The sequence below is a fragment of the Eucyclogobius newberryi genome, unplaced genomic scaffold, assembly GCF_026437365.1.
Source record: "Eucyclogobius newberryi isolate DKJ021-1_F unplaced genomic scaffold, fEucNew1.0.hap1 SCAF_20, whole genome shotgun sequence".
Taxonomy (NCBI): Eukaryota; Metazoa; Chordata; class Actinopteri; order Gobiiformes; family Gobiidae; genus Eucyclogobius; species Eucyclogobius newberryi.
Genome location: NW_027315835.1, coordinates 10139447 through 10162191, shown reverse-complemented (window position 1 = coordinate 10162191; position 22745 = coordinate 10139447). Strand labels below are relative to the sequence as shown.

The 22745-nt window shown below is 39.5% G+C and overlaps 1 protein-coding gene across 7 annotated transcripts in view; it reads right to left on the bottom strand.

Annotated features, from left to right (window-relative positions):
* The window catches only part of sdk2b (sidekick cell adhesion molecule 2b), a 565983-nt gene that overhangs the window by 161429 nt on the left and 381809 nt on the right, over window positions 1-22745 (bottom strand). For all 7 annotated transcript variants that reach the window (XM_072455684.1, XM_072455687.1, XM_072455686.1 and 4 more), the window contains exons 3-4: window positions 19412-19518; window positions 12202-12349 (exon numbers count right to left, since the gene is read on the bottom strand). In XM_072455684.1, the coding sequence (XP_072311785.1) occupies window positions 12202-12349; window positions 19412-19518 (255 nt within the window). The remainder of the gene's footprint in view (window positions 1-12201; window positions 12350-19411; window positions 19519-22745) is intronic.

Here is a 22745-nt window from a genome sequence, read left to right as displayed (position 1 = left end):
ACTTAACTCGCCTTGAATCCATTGTTCAACGGATTGATTTAGACCACAACTATATTATATAACATGCAACTTTTCTGGAGGAGGTTCTGCCACTTGCTTGTCTCCATGGAGATGTCATTGCTTTGCCTTGGGATGTTCTACAGTACACGGCATTATCGTGCATTTCTTTCATTACAGGTGTTTTTATTGACTAGAAAATGTGTAATATATTCATACTCATAGCTATGATAAACATAATCACAAGTAGAGGACAAAGGGCCTGAAGACATTGAAACATATTTCCCTTGCCGCCGTCTAAAAAACTACATCGCCCATAAAACAACTGTAAACATTGTTCCCTTGGCTAAGTAAAATAAACCAACTACTGTTTATTTTTCAAGCAACAGTTACGTATTGCTGTGCTGCGAACCTCGGAGGAACGTTTTCTCCAAGTTTCTGTGTTGTAGTTGGAAAAAGCATCACTAGTACATTACATTCAATGAAGTCATAAAAACAAGGAAAGCGCTCAAATCAACCAGAATGAGCGTTCCACTTAAGTTAATGTATTAACTCGGACATTGTTATTATATTTCGAGCTTTTGAAACGATGTTTGAGAATGAATGTTTGCTGTTGTTTACATGAGCTCTGAGTAGGAGTTAGTCACATAACTGTGAATTTATAACTGCAGAAGCTCACAGCGGTGGGCAGTAGAGAGCAAACAAAGATAAAATAACATAAATACTATTATTAATGAAGCCGTCTCACCAAACGCAGGGGGCAGCCATGTGAGATTTTCTAACTCTGAGTTTCTAAGTAGAACATTTACAACTCGGAAGACTGGAAGTACCATAAGTGTAGTATATCCGCCTGCTTATCTCATGGAAATTCTGGTTCAATTACATACCCTTGAACAAGCAATAAGATCTCCACGGAGACAAGCAGGTGGCGAACACAGACTTTCCCATCCGGACAAACACACAATAGAAGCCGCAGCAAAGTAATAATCCTTCCACTATGATCTGAGGAACAGAGAAACTACCAAAAGTGCGTCTTCACATGTGTGAGCGCGGCGAGCCAACCAGAGCAGCTGCGTGGGCCACATGGCACAGAGGGAGCGCTGACAGAGCACAGCCAGACTTTACACTGCCAGAGGGAGGACTGCAGCAGGGGCAGAGAGCAGAGATTTCACAAGTTTATCAGTGTTTTAGCTTTACGGGCTGATTTAGACCCAGCTCTGTTCGAAGTGCATGGGCAGGGCGTTCTGTTAGTGTAAAGATTTCATTTTTCGGAATGGTGGAAGTCTTGGTTGTTCTTTAAATGCTCTCCCTGTCCCCATGTGTGTTCCTCACAGGTTCTTCTAACAATAATGCTGTATTTCATTTGTCTTTTCTCACAGTTCCAGTTGTCAAGTAAGAAAAAAAAGCCGTAAATTACAGATTATGTTTCAAATCAAATGATAAAAAAGCATTAATGTGCTCAAATCAACCAAAATGTGGATGGAATTAAGTTTATTGATTAAACTGAAAGTTATAAATCAACTTTTCAGAGTGAATTTCTGCTTTTGTTGCCATTAGCTCCATGTAGACGATAGCATAACCGCACTTGTATGACTGCAGAGGCTCAGCAGCTTCACAACCAGAGGGTCGGCAGCAGAGAGCAAGCACTATCAATATTTTAACAGTCATATATTAAACTTTATCCCAACGCAGCCGTGTTGGATTTTCTTGCCCGCATAAACTCAGGGTTCTGAAATGTTGCCCGTAGGAATTCCGAGATGGGAATGTGTTCTAGTGTGAATTTACAAGGAACTTTGAAAGTCTGAGCTCCAAAGACGACCGGAATGCAAAGACGAGGCCAGGCAATTGTACTTATAAAGCACAATTTGTACACAACGTAATACAAAGTGTTTCATATAACAGAAAAAAATGAATTCAAATCACAATCACAAACAGAGAAAAACATAATATTTATAACATGTACTTTAAAAGAGACGAGTGAGGGCTCAACAGAAGTGCTTTTAGTCAAGATTTGAACATTCTCAATTAATTATAAGGAATAAAAGTCAGGAACAGGCTTTTTGGCAAACAACAGAATCCCATGAATGTACAAAACACTCTTATATTATTAATTAAATTGAAAACTTAGCTTAAATGCAGTAAAATTTACAAAAAAACTGATTCTCTTTGGACCCGAATTCTTTGCTCAACCTAAAAAAAAACTCAAAAAATTGTAAATTTTAGGCCAATTTAAATGAGCCATATACCAAACAGCAATTTGCGTCATTAATTCTACTTGCATATTTTCCGTCTCACAAATTTGCCGGCATCTCTAACACCAACCTCTTCTCAACGGGGGAAACAGCCACCTATCGTGCTCCGCAATCATCTCTGCATATTTTTAGCTGCACGCTTGTTATCAACAGCGCTACATAAGTGTAAATGGAACCTGGGACGTAGCTCCTAAATAAACAACAAACAATCAAATCGCAATCAACAAGTAATAGCGCGGAGTACACTTCAAGCTGCAACAGACTCACCGCCGCTGCCATGGCGAAAGCTGCACAAAAACATAAAAAAACACAAAAAACCAAGCACCCCTGAATGCTAAACCCTTCTAAAAAAACAAAAAAAGTGCTTTGAAGCTAAACGAATGGTAAACAAAATAGCAAGACTCGAGACTTGAAAAACAAGCAGCAGCATCTACCGATAATTTGTTGAAAGTGATTACGTCGCAGGTATTCTTGGGCGACAGGTGGCATTTTTTTTATTTTTTCCATGCCTGAGCTGTGATTAAGCATGTGCGGAGGGGGAAACAGCGAGGTAGAACCCCCCGTTGGGACTGTAAATTAAAGTTATCACACCGGAGGAGGCAGAGGAGGACGTCTTTATGAGGGGGAAGGTATGAACCGAAACACCGGGAAAGACGGAGAGAAGATTGTGCGTTATAAAACACGATAATGTACGCGCATAATAAAGTGGGAGTCTTCTGAAATCGGATTATAAAAGAACGGCATGGCACAAAGTATGATTGATCCGTTGGGAAGTTGTGGAAAGTTGTTAGAAAATGGGAGTCCAATATATCATCTCAAATTAACGTTTCTTTTTTGTGCTAGTGCTAGTGTTTATTGTGTCGTGGTTATTGATTTAGAATGCAATATTTGAGATGTTGTATTCAGGCGGGAGTACGCAGCATTTTCGTTGGGTTATATTACTTTTAGGGGGGATTTTCGCAATGTAACTGTTCTGAAATATGTAATACAAAAAAAATCATGACGATAAAAGTAAAACAGAGCTACTGGTTGAACTGAAAAAGTAATACAAATGTTTTGTTAACGGCAATAATTGGGAGCACTTCAAGAGCCGAAAACTCAAAAATCGTGTGCTCTTCAAAAATTCACAAATTTAGACTTAAAAATGCCAAAAGTCAGTGTGCAGAGGAGCGTATGAAAGGCACTGATAAATTAAAAGTCCTTTATTTTTGTAAATGCAGCACTGAAGGAATAAAGAGTTGGATAAAATTGTTTCCTAATCACGTTGACTTGGAATGTTCCTTACAGTAAGTTTTTGTATTGTAAAATTATGAACATCAGAATCATTACAAAAAAGCCCTATTCGGACGGGATTACCGTAATTTCTGCACTATAAGGCTCACTGGATTATAAAGCGCACTGTCAATGAATGGTCTATTTTCGATAATTTTTCATATATAAGGCACATTAAGCGAAACAAAACGCGTACCACAAAAACAATCACTTCGAGGTCAGTAAGATGGTCACCAAAGGGTTAGGGTCACCAAAATTAATCCATATATAAGGCGCACTGTAGTTTTTTGAGAAAATTAAAGGCTTTTAAGTGCGCTTTATAGTGCAGAAAATACAGTAGTTTTACCTGGGAGCTTTTTAGTGCACATTTGGACGGAATAAGAAATGAATGAATAAGAAATGTCTGCTAAACACACTGAAATATGACAATAACCTTGTAATTAATTTGTGTCGTTAGCATTTCTTCTATTTACTGTATTGCGATCAGTGTCAGAACGACATCCCGGAGATCAGATTTGTGTCAAAAATGCCTCTTTTAATCCATTCACACCGACACAGCCCCTTGATCTAAACTTTAAACCAAAAGCACCCAAACTTTTTCCAAAACAGGCTTCACGCTGTTAAATAAATGTGAAAATAAAACTGTCATTGAATTGCAAAATTGTCCTTACCACATTTATGGTGTTGATTTAGTTCAAATCTGGACGCAAAATGGGCTGTAGAAACATTTCGAATTGTATTAAATTCACAGACTAAAAACAGAGTTAGAGTTTGCTGAATTACAGTAGATAATATTCAAGTTTTTACTGCGACTAGAAACACAGACGACATTCGTGATTATGACAATTTACCTGAAAACCCGAGGTAAAACTACAACAATACAGTCATAACTGATTATAGAGTAAACAGATGTATTTCACCCTGGAGAGACGTAGAGACGACCAGAAAGAACTGTTTAGTAAGCTTTATTACGTGAGTTATTTGGCGCTCAGACCCCCTGAGCCTGGAGCCTGGTGGTGGTCGATGTGAAGAGAAGGTAGAGGATGAGGGGAATGCAGAGGAGGAGCAGGGGAGGTGGTGGGTCGCAGTACGGTTTGAGCGGCCGAGCCATCTGCCTGAGGGCTTAAATGCGACCGGCTGGGCGCTGATTGGGAGCGGGGAGGAGTCACTTGAGAGCGTTGATTGGGGATGAGGAGCAGGTGCGTGGGCCATGGTACAGACGCCCCCTGACCTTTCACCCTCCTTCTTGGCCGGGAAAAACTGCACAACCTCTTTGGATAAGCGCAGAAACCTGGAAGAGTCCATGGTGAAGTGAGGGATCTGACTCTCACAGACGGACAGGCGGGCGCCCGCTTGAGTGCGATGATGGCGCTGGAGAGAGGGGTCCTTCCATGGTGGCCGACGCCCGGGCTGGGTGCGTTGGTTGAGCTGGGGAGCAGGTGGCCTTGACGTGATGGGTGGAGTTAGGTCTTCACGGCTGAATTTACGCAGGCTTCATTTGCCAAGTACAAGAGTTAAAGGAGTACTTAAGAGGTACTTGAGACAAAAAAGATTGGCAACCACTGAGGTACAAGACGGACTCATATCAAAGTTTGGAATCACTACTGTAATTCTTCATCAAATAACCCTAAAAAGGTCAATTACGCAAACACATTATTGCACTCCATGTTGACTAAAACCCAATGCTCTCTTAGTAAACATTTGCGGTTAAACATAGCTCTGCCGTGTCCTTTTTCTCTCAGTAAATTCTACCCACGAGCCAGACTTTGATGCCTCTGCAGAGTCAACGCTCGTGGCATTAATCAAATTCAATTAAATGATTTTCAATAAAAACGCTCCGTCTGTTATCAACTGTGCTCATTTGCACACACTGACCTTGGCGCGGCGTCGGAGGGAGAAATTTGCATTCCCAGAGCTCGGGGCGACTAAGTGAGGATGAAGAAAGGCAAACGACGCACAGCGGGTTGTCTATAATTGAGAAAAGAAGAGCGGATCGAGGGGGGTAAAGAAACAGTCGGATAAAAAAATAAAAATACGTAAAGAAAGGATGAATGTGGCTGGAAAAGAGGGCAACAGAGAAAGAGCGGTAATTAATGTAAAACTAGAGGCAGAATATTGGAATGCTTGGATAACCCAGAAATGCGTTCCAATTTTAAAGCCCTTCGTTCGTCTTTTGAATACGATGACCTACTTTAAATTATGCTTTTTTCTTCTTCTTTAAGAGCAATTTAAAACTCAAGTGTAAAACAATTTACAAGCACGGTTCAGAATTTGCAGAGAAATCGTATTTAGTGTTGCTTTGAATGAAATAAAAATAGAATAATTGTTTTAGGAGTAGCTATAATTGAAAGGCAGTATGGACGATTTTTCGGCGATTTGAGAACGCAGGTGGAAGTGCGCATGCCCCTCCCCCGTGTGGACTGATACAACACACACGTGCGTTTGTTTATTAGCGCAACGGATCGCATCGCATCACTCGTCTCCCGTAGATTTCTGTCCACTGCTGCGTCAGCTCGAACTGTCTTTCTCCGTCTTCATTTTGCCCCGTACACTGAGGGAACTATATTATGATAGATCCATGCGCTTAGGCACGCGGAAACGTGGGGACGAGCCTGACGCAGCTGCAGGTGAGCGATAGGTGCGTTTTATGATTGATACGTGGCAGGACAAATGATTTATCCACGCCACGAGGAAATATGATAAAAAATTTGCTGAAGAAAAATCGTCCATACCTCCTTTAATTGAAGTATTGTGTATGATCTTGTTTTCAAATTAACTTATTAACACATTTTTATGAACAAAACCATTTTCAAAGTACTGCACAGACAATAATGTATAATAATAAGTACTTAATCTTTCTGTCTAAAACAATACAACTTGTCAAATTGAATCATTTGAGTGGTAGAATGGTAGAAAATGCAAACTTCTGACAGAAAGTATATTGTATGTTAATAATTCAAGACAAAGTAAGTTAGTAATTCATTACAACCGCCAGATCTAAAGCAAAAATTGTAAAACATGACATTTGAGGCCGATCGCATCATTGATTAAAACCACATTAGAACATACGCTATTATGGCTGCAAAATGTAACTTAATTGCTTCTATTTATTTAGCACTTTTCTTTTTTTGGTGAGCTGAAAATGTATCATAAAGACCAAAGACTTTTGCTGCAGTATAAACTTTTTAAACTATGTGCAGTGGTCCTAACGTACTTCTTACTTTCAAAACTCCTAATTATTCATGGTGATGACTTTATGAGCGCTTTTCACCACTTTTAAAGGCCAGTGTTTTGCCATCACGGTAATGCTAACAACAACTAGCATGCTAACAGTGCATTTCCTGGTTTGCGGACGATAAAAAACGCTCTTTTATTAGATGCAGAAAGCAAACAGGGTTCAACACTGCAATATAATCAGTCCAGTGAGTCTAAATCACACGTTTACCTTCCACTGAATGCATGGGACGTAATGCTGTTTAAAAAGTAGACATTGTGCTTCTCTACCTCCGTCCCAAAACCGACAAGCCCCACCCCCCCATAGGGACACCTCATTGCAACAAGCAGCGGACCCCTACCCATCGGCCGTGCGTCACCCATGGGTGTTTTGATATAACTCGATAAGACACGCCCCCTCTGCCCGCAATGCAAATTGAGTAGTGGCCGCTCCGCTGTACTTCAACCTCCCGGCCCAGACCATTCAAAGAGTTCAACCTGTGGAAATTGCAGACAGTGCTCAATTTTTTTCAGTTTAAAAATAAAATAGAAGGAATTTCGTTCTTTCACCTTTTCTAAAATACTCAAATTTACATTTTTGACGTGACGGTGACCAGTGTACGGTCACCTGCCGTCGGCACACTCGCTCCCGTCGGGCAAAGGCCAAGAGCTTGCTCCATAACCAGGAAGTGATGCAGAAGAAAGAGATTTTTTTGGAGACATGCACCAATGAGCACACGCCATTGACTTGAACGGACCGCCATTTTGTCCCCCCAGGGCCCAACACTCGTCACCAGGAGTCCCAACCCTTCAAACTATCCCAGCCAAGTACAGGGATGTTGGCGTGGACAAGTGAAACTGTTTGACCTGAGTCCGTACTGGAGCAAAATACATTTTACTTAAAGATTAATAAATACATCCAGAACAAACCCTTTAAGGCAAGTCCCAACTTTTGAGAGAGCTAAAAATAAGATAAAAATGTACTCGTCCAAACATTTTAATTTGACATTTACTTCGAGCTTCACTTCCCACAGCGTGCCGTTGGCATGGAGAACTGTTTGCTGCACATTAAAAAGTACAACTTTTCACGCAGTACTTACTACAATAAGCCTTAAGAAAGACACCTCTAATTAGAGATTAAAACTACTACAACCACTCATTCTCGAACTACAATTCCACCAGTCGATAAATGGTGCAGACGGCTCAAACTAAACGTGATGTGAAAAGATGTCAAGAATCTTCAGCTAATCAGTAATTCTAACAACAAATATAATTATAACTTATAATAAAAATCGTGACAATCACAAATCACACTATAATCTAACAGTTTTTTTTTAATAATGCCATTTATGTCACATTACTTACTTTACTTAATTGACTTTATCATTAGGAACGTTTTGTTTCCTATAGCTGGAGATGTGCTTGAGGGAAAATAAAGTATTGTGGGAAAGTAGTTTGATTATAACGCCAAAAATCATGATTAATCGTAAAATCGTTCTGTTTCTTCTCATAATAATTATAAGCTTAGTTCTTTGGTCAATCAAAATGTATGATGTACATTTTAAAGAGTAACTAAATTTCCTCACAAACAGAGAAGAATAAACACAATTGCTAAAAAAATAAATAAATAAAAAATCAACTTTTTGAAATTGCAGATAAATAACGGAAATGTGACATGACGGTCGCGTAGAATAAAATGTCTTATTTCTCTTTCACAGAACTCACACTTTATAATCCAGCACAGCCTTCAACAATTTTTTCTTTTTTTTTTTTTTGCCATCGCAGCGTAAATAATCTGATTAGATCATGAACTTTCCATTTTCCCAGTGAAAATGAGAAACCTACATCGGGACGCGGCGGAATAAAGTGTCTATTTCGTCCCCGGAGCGAACGCCAACCTTCGCGATCCTCAATCAGGGCCCGGACGGCGTGGCTCTCATTGTCATTCTGGGTCAGCCTGTGATTACTGATGATGAGGAGCTGATAAGGAAGATGCAGTCCGACCCGGGGCAAGGTCACCTCCCACGGCGCACAGATGCAGATGTGATGAGAGCCGGATAAGTATCTTTTGACACGCGCGCACCTCGAGACGCAGGGGGAGGACGCGCAAACTGCTTTTTTTTTCACCTTGGGATGGAAGATGCAGAATGGGATTAAACTTCTGCAAAAAATAAAGTAAAAATTCAGATGCCATTGGAGCTGAAGCTGGAGAACTTTAAAAAGAAGTTCTTCAAAAAAAAAGAACTTGAAAAAATATTTAGTTTCAAAATATTCTGCCAATATTGACTGAGCAGTTGCAACAAAGTTATTACATATGTCTTATAATGCTTTTTGCACTACTTTTTTTCTTTAATAATGATTGGAAAACCATTATTTTTGTTATGAATTCACAGTGTTCAAAATTGTTGTGGAAACTGTTTTTTTTTCGTCTTTTTATTAAGATTTTTTCAAATTTTTTAAAGAACGTGAAAAACAAAACAAGACCAGAGAGAGTACAACAGAAAAGAATGAAAAGACATCCAATAAAACAATAAAAGGTAAAACACATGTGAACCAAAAACATTTTCCATTTTGCCAACAAAAAGCCAAATTTGCCAGTTTTCAAATTTAGTCCGAATGTGTTTTTGTTTTTTTGTTTTTTCTCGTCTGTCCAATTTTTGATTTTTCAGTGCATTTTGTGTCATTTTTTTTGTGAGGGTCATTTTCGCTGCCGCCAGGAGGATGCTCCAGAGATAGTATGCAAACTGGGTTTAAGAGTCATAAAGGTCATTTTTGTTGCATTTCCAGTGAAACTAATGCGTCTCTTTGACGTCAATCTCAGACTCCTGTGCCCATTAGTTTGCAGTTAAGCTAAGTTAAGCAGGCCACCATTTTCAAGCAAAATGGGAAAGAATAGGAAAAAAACAGTTGAATGGCTTTAACCAGGTATGAAAACCTTTGATATGTCACGAAAAGCCTGATGATCGTACATTAAGAGATTTGGAGCTGATTCAAGGCACACACGGAGGAAGGTTTCTGTCAGAAAAACACATCAACATCATAACGAGCAACAAAAATGGAAGCTTCTCCATTTTCTGTGCTTTGGATGTTAATTTTTCACAGACGAAGTCAAACTACAACGGCGTGCACCACAAGTCATCTCTTAAAACTCATCTTTTCTCTTTAGCTTTTCATTGATATGTTAAATTTATAGTGTACAGTGTTTTTGTGGCCTGAAAAAAAACCTGATTGCCAGTGTGAAAATAACGAATAATATCACAATATTGCTCCGGAGTATAAGTCGCACTCGGCCAAACTATAAAAAAAAGGTGCAACTTATAGTTCGGAAAATACGGTAAATGGATTATATATCTCTGTAAAGGTAACATTCTCTATTTTTACACTCAATAGTGAGAACTACTCCCGAGTCTGACTGGGAAAAAGTTATAAATCTTGGCACAAACACCAAAAAAGGTTGTTATTTTTTAGTAGCTACATTTAAAACAGAAAAATAAATACATCTTCAGCTTAACAAACAAAAAGCAACAGAACAATCACAATGAAATAATACACACAAATGACATTTCTTTTTCATAGTTTTGGTACTTAATAGTAGATCATTACAGTTTGAATCAGTGTTGTATTGTTAAAAATACCTCCATACTGTGAAGGAATCAGGATGTCTGGCCACGCTACAAAGTTCCGCACATTGATTATTTGTTTCTTTTTTAAGTAGTGGTGATAAACCCTCGACGTTGGCCTCCCGGAAGGCCCTTTGAAGCCGCGCCAACCCCGAAACAAGCCTATTTCCCACCACGCCTCTCCATTTCGCCCTCTTTCCACTAAGTAAAGACAACGGTGAGACGAAACAGCCGTCCCATTTAAGTCTGTCAGGGGCACGGCTACCTCGTCCCACCGAGCGGGGACGCAGGTGACCCCGAGACAGCTCATATTCCCCTCCGAGCGGATTAAGAGCGACAGGCGCGAAGACGGCGACGCTCAGGTAAAATTGGTCTGTTTTCGGGTACGGAAAAGATTCGGGGGGGGGGGGGGGGGGGGGGGGAACAAAACGCTCGGGCCATTTCACGCAGAGCCACGGCCGCTTTGATGTCGAGACTTGTTTGGTAAAAGACCGTGCGATTCTGCTGCGAAACGAAGAGGGAACAAATGAGGATGGACGATAAACGGAAGGGAAAAAGAAACAGGATTTAAACTGAAGGATTGGAATTACAGAGAAGCGGGAAGGGTGGATGTGCTTACACCGGAAGGTACTGAAATTAGACTAAATATTGAGCTTAAAGGTGCAGATATGTACAGTAAAAACTTGAAAAATATGTTTAATTAAGTCGTAAACATGACAAACAAGTAATAACAATGCAGCTGCCAATCTCTCTAACAACCGCCAATCACTTAATTACGCACCAAATTCATACTTGCCGCCGAGATATTGGGTATTGACAAGAAAAAATATAACCAAAAAATAAAACTCTTCACTAGGGATGTCAAGATTTTAAGGTGAATTCATAATTGCGATTATTTAGGTCACAATATAATCATACAAACTAAAAAAATATAATCGGGACATTTTTAGAAGAAAGAAGAACAAGATTTTTTTTAATTATTTTTTAATTCAGTTTATAGAAAAGTGACCATATATGTTTTTGTTTTTTTAGTTCACTTAAAAGAAATTTGATGATTTTAATAGCCAAATTAAGTCGTTTCTGTTCAGCCTTTCGTCAAAAAAGTGAAAATAATTGTAAAGTGCGTTTTTATCTAACCGTTTATGTCAAATTGATCATTCAGAACATTTTATTTCATTAAACAGATCACTTATTGAACGGTAATGTGTTAAGAAAACTAAAAAGGAGAGAAAATTCAGGATTTTATTGTTGTTTTGGTGGTGATGTTTATAACCGCATAATCGTTACAAAAAAGTGTGTAATCGTGACATCCCTACACTTAACAAAGTAACTTTAATCTATGTTGTGTTGTCATTGATGTCATATTTGCTGTTAAAAAACACATTGAAAAGACAACAAGACATATAAAAACTTACAAAACACTAAAAGTACCGCGAAAAATGTGACGTTGTTTTTGTTTCACGCTGCAAGTTGTAACCCACAAATCATGACAAAATATCTCTTCTTTGACTGTTAAATTGCACATTCTACTATAGAATTTGGTCCGTCAGGAAATTATGCTGAAAATTTTTTTGCTTTTTGAAATCAATTTTGAAATTTTTGGATAGTGGCCTTAAGACTCAAGGAGAGACAGGAAGTCAAAACAAATATCCACAACTAAATAAGGAAAATAAACTAACAAAAAAATCAAGATATCAAGTGAATAATCCATAACGGTAGTGGATCCAACAAAAACAAGTTGTGTAAAGCGTTTAGAAATGATGACATCATTCTCAACTTCCCATTTGTTGAAATAAAGACTGAAATGAAGCTTTGATGGAGGAATGCGCGTGCGGTGTGGGACTCACATGCGGCTGCTGGGGGGGATCTTGCGCCCGTCCCTGTACCAGGTGACTTGTGGTTGCGGGTAGCTGCGGATCCGTGGAGCTGGGACCACTGCGCCGTCGCCCTGGGAGACGGACTGGGAACGCTCGCCCTCCTCGAAGCTGCCCATGACTGCAAAGCACACGAGCACAACGTACGGAAAGCATGAGTTCGCAGGAAGATCTATGACATTTGGCACATGCGAATCCTGTAAATCTGTCTTTTATCTTTTTTATTATTTTCATGTTAAGCTATTTTTACTTGTGTTTTAATATCGTTTATATGGTACAGTCACACACATTTAATCCTGTTGTGGACTAGATTTGGAAATGTTATAGTCCTGGTTTAGTCCAGGTTAAGTTTTGGGTTTAGTCCTGGTTTAGTCCAGGTTAAGTTTTGGGTTTAGTTCTGGTTTAGTTTTGGGTTTAGTCCAGGTTTAGTTTTGGGTTTAGTCCTGGTTTAGTTTTGGGTTTAGTCCTGGTTTAGTTCTGGGTTTAGTCCTGGTTTAGTTTTAGGTTTAGTTCTGGGTTAGTTTTGGGTTTAGTCCTCGTTTAGTTTTGGGTTTAGTCCTGGTTTAGTTTTGGGTTTAGTCCTGGATTAGTTCTGGTTTAGTTGTGGGTTCAGTCCTGGTTTAGTTTTGGGTTTAGTCCAGGTTTAGTTTTGGGTTTAGTTTTGGGTTTAGTCCAGGTTTAGTTTTGGGTTTAGTCCAGGTTTAGTTTTGGGTTTAGTCCTTAGTCCTGGTTTAGTTTAACTTTACCCACATCAAAGCTGGGACTAAACTGGGAATAAACCTGAAAATAAACCAGACTTGGACTAAACCATTAGGCCTAAACTCTGATCAAAACAGGACCAAACCAAGACAAGCTGTGAAGTATAATTTCAAACTTACTCAAAAAGTACACTTCGTAGTAATAGTTAGAGAATAAAACAATACTTTTACTGCAGTTTAAGGTACTGTATATGACAACGTGGATTTTTGATCTCAATACACCAATAAAAAGCAACACCACCAATTACAAAAAACACTTTCAAACCAAATTAAGTTCTGTATTGTAGACTATTTTATACGTGTTAGTATATATTTAGTATGACTGCATATACTGTCTTTTCTTGTACATGATAAAGTACATTTTAGCATGATTCTTTCACAATAACCACAAGAAATGATTCATACAGAGGAATTTAATGGCTGTATATTTGTATCTTGTCTCCTAATATGTTTCCCTCCCTCACTGTACCTTGTGTATATTACTCAGTTTATCCAGGGCCGTTGCGTACCATTATCTGCTAATATACTTCATTTGTTACACAGGTGATGTATTCTGTCGCCTCATTATAGTGCAACAGCTGTGAGTAAATACTGCGATCGTGTTTTTTTTATTTTTAAAGTTCCATTATTTTTTCTAACGAAGCAAAAAAGAAGAAGAAATCCAATATTTAAATGTATTTTGACACATTTTTCATTCAAAAGCTAAAAGTTGTCCTTTAAGTTATTGTATACATTCTTTTACTAGCACTGTAAAGGACACATATTACGCTAAAGTTGTCCTTTAAGTTATTGTATACATTCTTTTACTAGCACTGTAAAGGACACATATTACGCTAAAGTTGTCCTTTAAGTTATTGTATACATTCTTTTACTAGCACTTTAAAGGACACATATTACGCTAAAGTTGTCCTTTAAGTTATTGTATACATTCTTTTACTAGCACTTTAAAGGACACATATTACGCTAATGTTGTCCTTTAAGTTATTGTATACATTCTTTTACTAGCACTTTAAAGGACACATATTACGCTAAAGTTATCCTTTAAGTTATTGTATAACATTATTTTATTAGCACTTTAAAGGACACATATCACGCTAATGTTGTCCTTTAAGTTATTGTATACATTCTTTTACTAGCACTTTCAAGGACACATATCACGCAAAAGTTGTCCTTTAAGTTATTGTATAACATTATTTTACTAGCACTTTAAAGGACACATATTACGCTAAAGTTGTCCTTTAAGTTATTGTATACATTCTTTTACTAGCACTTTAAAGGACAAATATTACGCTAATGTTGTCCTTTAAGTTATTGTATATGTTCTTTTACTAGCACTTTAAAGGACACATATTATGCGAAAGTTGTCCTTTAAGTTATTGTATATGTTCTTTTACTAGCACTTTAAAGGACACATATAATGCGAAAGTTGTCCTTTAAGTTATTGTATACATTCTTTTACTAGCAATTTAAAGGACACATATTACGCTAAAGTTGTCCTTTAAGTTATTGTATACATTCTTTTACTAGCAATTTAAAGGACACATATTACGCTAAAGTTGTCCTTTAAGTTAGTGTATACATTCTTTTACTAGCACTTTAAAGGACACATATAACGCAAAATGTACTTTCTTTCAGCTTTCAACCAACAACATACGACGCACTTTGAGTTGTATTTCGCTTCATTCAGGTGTATTTCATGAATCCTGTACAAGGTCGTATTTTCTGAGCGCTCACAAATCAATCCATCAATTTGTAAATTTCCCCAGATTGTTGCGTCAGATAGAAATGTATCCAAACGACTCCTGCGCGCGTTTAAGTCCATACATTGCATCACCAACTCGTTCTGCAGTCAGATTGAGTTCAACGCATTCCTCTTTTCACCGCATTCAGGAGCCCGTCTGAGCTCCGCCGCACGATGTAATCCTTCTTCTGGCGGTATAAGCGAACACACGGCTGCCGACCTCCAGAGGAAAAAAAACCTTCTACACGGACGAAAAGCTGTTTTCGGCTCGCCCACGGAATCAGTGCATTGTTGACTTGAATAGTGTTCATTTTACACAAATCAATCTACCATTATCAGCATGTTTTAGCGTAAAACTTTTCTTTCGTTCTGCATTTAAACCAGGCATGTCCAAACTAGGGCCCGGGGGCCAAATGCGGCACTCAGACCAATTTTTGTAGGTCTGAGTGCTGCAAAAAGTAGTACTTTTTACAGTGAAATTTGGAAAATTCAGGCATATTGATGTTATACCAACCTCTTCTCTCTCTCCTCTCTCTCTCTTTCTCTCCTCTCTTCTATCTTTCTCTCTCTTTCTATCCCTCTTCTCTCTCTCCCTCTCTCTCTCCCTACCTACCCCCCTACTCTCTCTCTCTTACCCTATTCTCTCCCTCTTTCTCTTTCTCTCTCCTCTCTATCCCCCTACTCTCTCTACCTCTCTCTCTATCCCCCTATTCTCTCTCTTTCTCTCCCCTACTCTCTCTCCCCCTATTCTCTCTCGTTCTTTCTCTCTCTTTCTCTCCCTATTCTCTCCCTCTCCTCTCTCCGTCTCTCTCTCCCCCTACCCCCCTACTCTCTCTCTTACTCTATTCTCTCGCTCCCTCTCTCTCTATCCCCCTATTCTCTCTCTCTTTCTCTCTCCTCTCTATCCCCCTACTCTCTCTCCCTCTCTCTCTACCCCCCCTATTATCTCCCTTCTCTCTCTTTCTCCCCCCCTCTCTATCCCCCTACTCTCTCTCTCCCCCTATTCTCTCTCGTTCTTTCTCTCTCTCTCTCTCCCTATTCTCCCTCTCCTCTCTCTCCGTCTTTCTCTCTCTCCCTACCCCCTACTCTCTCTCCCCCTATTCTCTCTCGTTCTTTCTCTCTCTTTCCCTCCCTATTCTCTCCCTCTCCTCTCTCCGTCTCTCTCTCCCCCTACCCCCCTACTCTCTCTCTTACTCTATTCTCTCGCTCCCTCTCTCTCTATCCCCCTATTCTCTCTCTCTTTCTCTCTCCTCTCTATCCCCCTACTCTCTCTCCCTCTCTCTCTACCCCCCCTATTATCTCCCTTTCTCTCTTTCTCCCCCCCCTCTATCCCCCTACTCTCTCTCTCCCCCTATTCTCTCTCGTTCTTTCTCTCTCTCTCTCTCCCTATTCTCTCCCTCTCCTCTCTCTCCGTCTTTCTCTCTCTCCCTACCCCCCTACTCTCTCTCTTACTCTATTCTCTCGCTCCCTCTCTCTCTCTGCCCCCCTATTCTCTCCCTCTCTCTCTTTCAGACCAATTTTTGTTGGTCTGAGTGCCACAAAAAGTGGTACTTTTTACTGTGAAATTGGGAAAATTCAGGCATATTGATGTTATACAAACCTAATATTAATGTTTCTAGGTCTAATTAAAGGTGTGGAGGCTCATCGCAATTACGTCAAATGCAAAATTTTGAACGATTCACACAAATTCGACATTGTCAAGTTGTTTGTGGTCCTCTGCCCCGTTTCAAAATGCGGCCCTTGGTGAAAAAAAGTTTGGACGCCCCTGATTTAAACCAATGGAGTTGCCGTAAGCCCCGGTCCCGTTCCATGAGTTGTGCTGTGATCCCGTCGTCCAATCAGATAAACTATGCCCAGAGTATGTCAGTAACAACTCAGAGCTAAAATAAGCCACTTAAGTTAATGTACAAACCCAATGTAAAGCAATGTTTGAAAGTGAATGTTTGTTTTTGTATACATTAGCCCCGAGTAGGAGTTAGTAACATTAGCATAACCGTGGATTTATAACCGCAGAGGCTCAGAGGCAGCGCTGGAGCCGGTCTCACACACGGCGGTGGGCAGTACAGAGCAAGTAAAGGTGAAGTAAAACAAGTACTATAGCATAATGAAGCTGCCGGAGCCATGTTTGATCTTCTAACTCGGGCTGTGAACAATAATGCGCCAAAAACAGAGCGAACCACGACAGTTTGATGATGAAAATTGATGTTCTGTTTCAACAAGCGCCATAAATCCAACAGTAACGAGTGGATTTTAGAAGCTGTCAGAGGTCGAAGTTCGATATTCATAGTTATTACTCAACGCAACTGTGATTATGTAGTTTTTTTTTAATTTGCTGTCCCATTTAAATGGACGTGACGGAATGTTCTGGACAAAGGGCGTTCCAACACCGAAATATGATTGGAAACAGACGAGTGGTTTATAAAGTGTGTTTTCCAAATGTGGAATATTCAATGCCAAAGTGACTAAAAGCAAGTTTAAATGCAATGAAAACCACAAGAATGCAGAATATGTTCACTTAATTAGACATATTCTTCTTTTATCCTTTAGTCGGGATCAGCCAAGAGGTTATTCACTTCTATAGAATATTAAGAATCAACTGAATTCATTTGCATCAACAACTGCAACATTTGGAAATGACCCTTGACTATTGGCAGTCTCTCTTTCTCTCTTTCTCTCTTTCTCTCTCTCGCTCTCTCTCCCTCTCTCTCTCTCTCCCTCTCTCTCTTTCTCTTACCCTATTATCTTGCTCCCTCTCTCTCTATCCCCTTATTCTCTCCCTCTCTCTCTACCTACACCCCTACTCGCTCTCTCCCCCTATTCTCTCGCTCCCTCTCCATCCCCCTACTCTCTCTCTCCCCCTATTTTCTCTTGTTCTTTCTCTCTCTCTCTCTCTCTCCCTCTCATCTCTCTTTCCCCGTATTCTCTCTCTCTCCCCCTACTCTCTCTATCTCTCTCTCCCTCTCACTTTCTAACCCCCCTACTCTCTCTCTCCCCCTATTCTCTCTCTCCCCTCTTTCTCTCTCCCCCTATTCTCTCTCCCTCTATCCCTCCTCTCTAACCCCCCTACTCCCTCTCTCTCCTCTTTCCCCCCCTCTCTCTCTCTCTCTCTCTCTCTCTCTCTCTCTCTCTCTCTCTCTCTCTCTCTCTCTCTCTCTCTCTCTCTCTCTCTCTCTCTCTCTCTCTCTCTCTCTCTCTCTCTCTCTCTCTCTCTCTCTCTCTCTATCTCTCTCTCTCTCTCTCTCTCTCTTCCTTTCCTCTCCCTCTCCCATATCTGCATTGTTCATTCAGGTAGAGCTGCTTGTCACATCCAATCAAACGTCTGCGATACAAGGGAACACACATGACCCTTGCGACCTCCTGGTGGGCGGGTCTAAATACTGTCAAATGGCTGTCAACAACATAGTACTGCACCGTATATGTGCAAATCTCCAACACATCCAAGTTAACAACCCAAGGATGCTTCAGAATTTAAAATGACACGCTGTTTGTTTGTTTTTTTGTCTTTCATCTAATGGACAGATGTTGTTGACAAAGGAATGAGAATGAAATAAGCAGTGGTCGTATTTAAATGAAGCTAAAGTTAAAAAGAGCCACGTAAAACCGTCTGAACCTAACGAGGACGCTCATTGGAACAGCTGTCGGGACGGCGCAGGTGGAAGTTGTCCCCCTCCAGCAGATGGCGCTCCCTACGGGCGCTCAGGCAACAAGGAGACCAAACTGTGTACAAGCCTGTGTAGTAAACTCAGCCTTAAGTACATGAGAAATATTCCACTTCTGTACAAAGGAAAGCACTGTAACTTCAAAACTGCCCAAAGTTATTTATGACTTGCCTCATGCTCTTTTAAAGTCAGAGGAAAACTATATCAATCATACCGCAAATTCTATTACTATACTGCCAATACAGCCATGCAGTACAGCTACGAAAATGTACTTTTATGCTGCAAACACCTTACAGCCTTTAGAATCATATACAATGTAGATTTTGTGGAAAACAGTGACATTGTTAATCATTTATTTGTTCTTTTTCAGGTTTTTTAATGGCGAGTTTCATATTGTATTTTGCCTGTAGCCTACACTTAAACTCATTAGTTAAAATTATATCACATATACTGTATTCTTATGAAGCCAGAAGCATAAATAACACATCTACACATTGTATTTTTATGAATTAGGAATTGATAAGAGAATAATTAAGGAACTAGAGTGATGGGGGGAATCAATAATGGCAATGATTTAGGGCTAAAGTAATAATGCACAACATTTTGGATGTTTTGGATATTCAGTGATACTCAAAAGACTAAAAATGTATGTTTGTTTTTTTCACCCCATAAATTAATTTGTGAAATTTGTTAGTGAAATTTGTATTGTAAACCTCAACCGTTCTATTTGTAGAAGATAGCAACAAAAACAGACAAAAATAACTTTCAAAATTTCACATCTGTTTTTGTAAATTCACTTTTCACACTCCATTTGGAATTTAGTTTTTCTTTTAATAAGACAGATGATGCAAAAAAAGGTAAAGTAGCTCATGGCTTTGTTACATCATGTATTAGAAGAGAAACGTTCAACCTCTCAGTATTCTTGAGTACTTTTACTTCTGAAACGCCCTGACTTTTCCATAAAATCCTCTCGACGGCGACGTAAATACATCCCAGTGCGCCGCGTTTGACCCGCTCGTACTCACATGCCACCTGGACCTCGGTTCGCCTCTGCAGCAGCGCGCCCACCCTGTTCCGGACGATGCATCTGTAGAAGCCGGCGTGAGAGCGGTCCAGCGACGGGATCAAGTATCTACACAACAAAACAAAACAAATAATTAGCAGATCGCCCCGGCGCCAATTAGGAGCAAAACACAAACAAACCAACAAATATTTGCGTTTGACTCCGGGGGACACGGTCTAACAAGGACACTTAGGACATGGAGCTTAGCCAATGTTTGTTCCAATGATGATAGCGCTAGAGAGGCTAAACCTGCTAACTCTCAGAAGACACACTTAAGACAGGAACAACAAACAGCAGATCTACCTAGTCACACACACACACACACACACACACAGGAAACACATACTTAGGCACACACACACACACACACAAACAAACAAACACACAGAAAACACACACACATACACACACACAGACACACAGAAAACACACACACTTACGCACACACACAGAAAACACACACACAGACACACACAAACACATAGAAAACACACACACACACCGAAAACACACACACAGACACAAACAAACACACAGAAAACACACACACTCACACAGACACACACAAACACATAGAAAACACACACATACACACAAACACACAGAAAACACACACACACTTACGCACACACGCACGCACGCACACACACACACACACACACACACACAATCCCAGCAGGATAACGTCGGAGGGAGCATTAACTTTCTGCGACCTTGGCAGTGGCAGCTGTGTCGCTTGGTCAACAGGGGGCAGCACATGCTATGGTAAAAATGCACGGGCACATCTGGAAGAGCAGTTGATGCCAGGAGCGGGGCAGGTAAAGATGGATAAAGGAGGGAGGCTCATTAGGGACGACGCCAGCGATGCTAATAATGATATAACGAGTGCGCGGGCGATCTGTTTGCGAGTGATCAAGTGTTTTGGACACATTTGCACTTGAGGGATTTGATGTTAAGTGTAATTAGGTGGGGGGTAAAAAAAAGAATAAACTCTTTAAAAGGTTTTAAATTCCAGAGGCAAAGGTGATATGGAGTATAATGCAGTTGAAATGGAGGAACTGGGACTACTTAACAGAAGATTATAATTGACAGGCAGATTTTTTTAGGTTTTACTGGACAAATACCAGCTTTTAATTTCTTAAAAAAAAAAAAAAAAAAAAAAAAAAAAAGCATTAGCATAGATCTGTCAGTTAATCATGAAAAATGTGTACCATATTTTCCGGACTATAAGTCGCACCCGCCAAAAAAATGCATAATAGAGAAGAAAAAACATATATAAGTTGCACTGGAGTATGAAATGCGGTTGCAAGTGTGAAAATAACAAATTATATCACATATAAGTCGCTCCGGAGTATAAGTTTATAAGTATAAATATAAGTATAAGTCGCACCGCGGCCAAAACTATGAAAAAAGGTGCGATTTATAGTCTGAAAAATACGGTAGTTGTGCTGCGGTGGTCAAGTAGGCACAGCACACGTATGCCAGGCTTCATGTGCAATTTGCTGCATGTCTCCCCTTCTCTCTCATCCTCCATTTCAATAAAGACAACGGGCCAGAAATCATAAAAAAAAGAAAAATGTGTAGTTGACATTTTGCCTCCAGCTGCCTCAATTCCAGATTTTTTAAAATTTTCAGGGTCGACTGATCTATGAAAGTGAAAATCATTTTGAGGACTTCCGACCATTGAAAAGATGTACAATTTTATTTAGAATGTCTTTTTCTTCCACACAACTCAGGATCAGTTACAACAGACATGTCCAAATATGGGCAAATGTCAGAATAAGAATTGGTTTTATTGTCGTCATCGCTGAACAAATCACAAACTTTGGCACTTGCTCCGGCGCCAACGTAACGCAACAGAAAACAACGTAGTATAATAATAGTAAAAAGGTATAGACTGTGCTAAACTATAATATAATACGGGACGCAAAACAGATTGTGTAGAATCAAGGGGATTTAAATAAAAGATATGTTCAGAACAATAGTGCAGAACTGGCAGTGCAAAACAGTGGATATTTACATGAATTATTAAAGTGACAGGACAGTTGGCCCTCAGGCTTCCTAGTAAACTGTTCCAAATTACCATAAATAGTATGTATTACTGCAAATAGAACAATAAATAAATGAGTACATCAAATCTGCCTTTCTAAACCCAATACCAAACAAGCACATGAGCACAACGACGGGTTTGGTGGCTCAGGCTACGTTAAATTCACTGAGGAGAACATGCAAACTCCTCATTCCTGCGTAGGTTTTCTCCACATGCTCCGAAAAAGAGATGCTAAATCTCAGTGGGCCCTTGATAGTCCCTCGTTTGTGTCCTGTGTGTTTCTGTGTGCGACGCTTCATAGGAAAATGAAAAAAAAAAATGAAATAAAAAAATGGACACCTCTCAGTTACTGTAAACAACAAAGCCAAAAAAGGTAAAGAACCATGAAGAAGAGACAAATGTTGACGCAATATATAAAGAAAGAGAGAATTAAGATAAGATAAGATATTCCTTTATTGTCCACACATGGGGAAATTTTGGTGTTACAACGCAGTAGATACAGAGGAAAAGGACAGATAACTTAAAGGAAGTTTGGAAAAAACACTCTTAATAGAGGAACTCTTATAAACAAAACAAAATACTCTTATTAACAAAACTCCTCTCATATATTAATAATATAAAATAAAAATAAAATAACTAAATAATACTAATACTAATGGTAAGTAAACACTCTTATTTACATCAGTTATATGCACATGAATATGGCCTTAATTGTGCATGAATATGACGGTATTGCACATGGTTAAGTCAGTATTGCACATGAATATGACGGTATTGCACATGGGTATGGCAGTATTGCACATGAATATGACGGTATTTCACATGGTTAAGTCAGTATTGCACATGCATATGACACTATTGCACATGGTTAAGTCAGTATTGCACATGAATATGACGGTATTGCACATGGGTATGGCAGTATTGCACATGAATATGACGGTATTTCACATGGTTAAGTCAGTATTGCACATGAGTATGACGTATTGCACATGGTTAAGTCAGTATTGCACATGAGTATGACGGTATTGCACATGGTTAAGTCAGTATTGCACATGGATATGACACTATTGCACATGGTTAAGTCAGTATTGCACATGAATATGACAGTATTGCACATGGGTATGACAGTATTGCACATGAATATGACAGTATTTCACATGGTTAAGTCAGTATTGCACATGAGTATGACGTATTGCACATGGTTAAGTCAGTATTGCACATGAGTATGATGGTATTGCACATGGTT